At 40.6% G+C, this 2,054-nt stretch overlaps 1 protein-coding gene across 1 annotated transcript; it reads right to left on the bottom strand.

The window, feature by feature from the left end:
• Nucleotides 1–231: 231 nt before the first annotated feature.
• LOC121383479 lies at nt 232–1,092 on the bottom strand. Its single transcript, XM_041513552.1, has one exon. It carries the CDS (start codon nt 1,090–1,092, stop codon nt 232–234), a length of 861 nt encoding a protein of 286 aa, XP_041369486.1.
• Nucleotides 1,093–2,054: the final 962 nt, after the last annotated feature.

Below are 2,054 nucleotides of genomic sequence, written 5' to 3'. Positions count from 1 at the left end.
GATATTAAAGGGACATACCCTAGTTTTTAAACACTGAGGCATATTTTCACTATTAGAGTCGTTTATGATCACGGGAATCAAACATTACTTATATTTTATTGTTTAGTGTATCCATTTTCGTACAACCGAAGAGTTTCTGGTTATCCTAGTGTTTCTAATACCACAAAATGCATTTTTCGTATTTTTAGAAACGCACGTGCGTCTTTTTTTTTTTTTTTTCTCTTTCACAATTTAGACCAATAGTCCAGTCTGTAAGATAAAATGAGCTGTTTTTTCCAGTTCGCCTCTCTTTCCATAGAGTTTGGTGTGTATGGCAGTTTCGATTGGCCACTCAGCTTGTCTCAGGTCTTGATGAATTGGACACGCCTGTAAGATGTGTTCTGCTGTTTGGTCTTCCAGGCCACAACTGCAGGTTGGTGTTGCTGCAAGTTTAAACTTTCTGAACATGTGAGCATTCAGTCGGTTGTGGCCTGTCCGGAGTCTCAACAGAGTTACTTGTTCCAAGCGACTGAGAAGGTGGTAATCATCTTGTTCTGTCCTGGGTCTGTTGGCTGCCTTTATCAAGGTTTTCTTCTCTGAGAAGCTAATGTTGTTGCTGGGCTGTACATGATTAGCTCCTAGCTTGGCTAGCCTGTCTGCTTCCTCATTTCCTGGAATCCCACAATGTGCTGGGATCCACTGTAGAGCTACTCGTCTTTCCTTTGCTACCTCTTGCATGGCTTCATTCAGGTGAGGAAGTTTTTCCCCTTGCAAGGCTTGTAGGACTGAGAGAGCATCTGTGAGGAAGACAACTTGTTGACAGTCTTCTTTTGCATCCTTGATCATTGTAGCAGCCTGAATAAGTGCATGGGTTTCTGCATTGTAGTTGGAACTGTGGGTGCCGGTTGGTACTTTTGCAGTTAGGGTATTTCTTGAAGGGAGCTTGATAAATATGCCTGCCCCTCCATTGGCCACAGCATTTGTTGACGAACCATCAGTGTATGCATGGATCCAAGATTCTTCTGGGTACCGGTCACTGATCATAGCCATTGCCAGTGACCGTTTGACCAGGTCGTTTTGGGAGTCTGCTGAAGCCAACTGTGGGACAGACATGCTGATCTGTAGATTGGCTTGTTCATCATTCCATGGTTGTGGAAGATCTGTTGGGCAAAATGGAAGCGTCTGAAAAGTAACTGTTACGGAGTCGCGTTTTAGTCTATGTTTTAAGGGTATTTCAACATCACAGACTCCTGTTTTACTCTGTTGTATCCAAATTTGTTACAGGTTTGTTAATTAATCAAACTTAGTATCCATTATAACGGGTTGAAACTAGAGTCAAGGTGAAAATTAATTCTTAGTCCTTAAAAACTAGGGTCTGTCCCTTTAAATCAACATTTTAAATTTTGAGGCCGATGGGTGACGGCGTGCACGAAATCCAGGAAAAAATTAGTGATCGATACATTTGATTGAACACATACAGTGACGGATTTAAGTCGGCCTGAGCCCCCCCCCCCCCCCCCCCGCCACAAATTTTGCGTGTAGTTATATTTTAATTTAATGTTTTCATTTTTACGTTGGAGAATCCGAGGAATCCCTTCGGAAACATAGACCACATGTCATTAGGACCCCTGAATAGGTTTTCTGGATCCGCCACTAACATAATTTATTATCTAAACAACAAAAGGATTAATGACAAGTTTACCAATTTACTAAACTTAAAGATGAACAACAGATGGTGCAACAGAAAAATTAATGCATAAAATAAAATCAATCAAAATAATTGACTACCTGCCAGATCTAAGTTTCAAGCTGAAATGAAAGAGAGCTAGCGTTCAGCGAAAGTTGAAGTTTGTTTTGTTTAACGACACCACTAGAACACATTGATTAATCAATCATCGGCTATTGGATGTCAAACATTTTGATAATTCTGACTCGTAGTCATCTAACCGTAAATAAAATGTGTTGCGTGTGTCGTCAAATAAACCGTAGTCATCAAAAGAAACCCGCTATATGTTTTCATTAGCAGCAAGGGATCTTTATAATTATGCACTTTCCCACAGACAGGAAAGCATATA

Source organism: Gigantopelta aegis, chromosome 10, assembly GCF_016097555.1.
Source record: "Gigantopelta aegis isolate Gae_Host chromosome 10, Gae_host_genome, whole genome shotgun sequence".
NCBI classification, from domain to species: Eukaryota; Metazoa; Mollusca; class Gastropoda; order Neomphalida; family Peltospiridae; genus Gigantopelta; species Gigantopelta aegis.
Note: the sequence above shows the minus strand (reverse complement) of the source record. Positions and strands in the feature narration are given on the sequence as shown.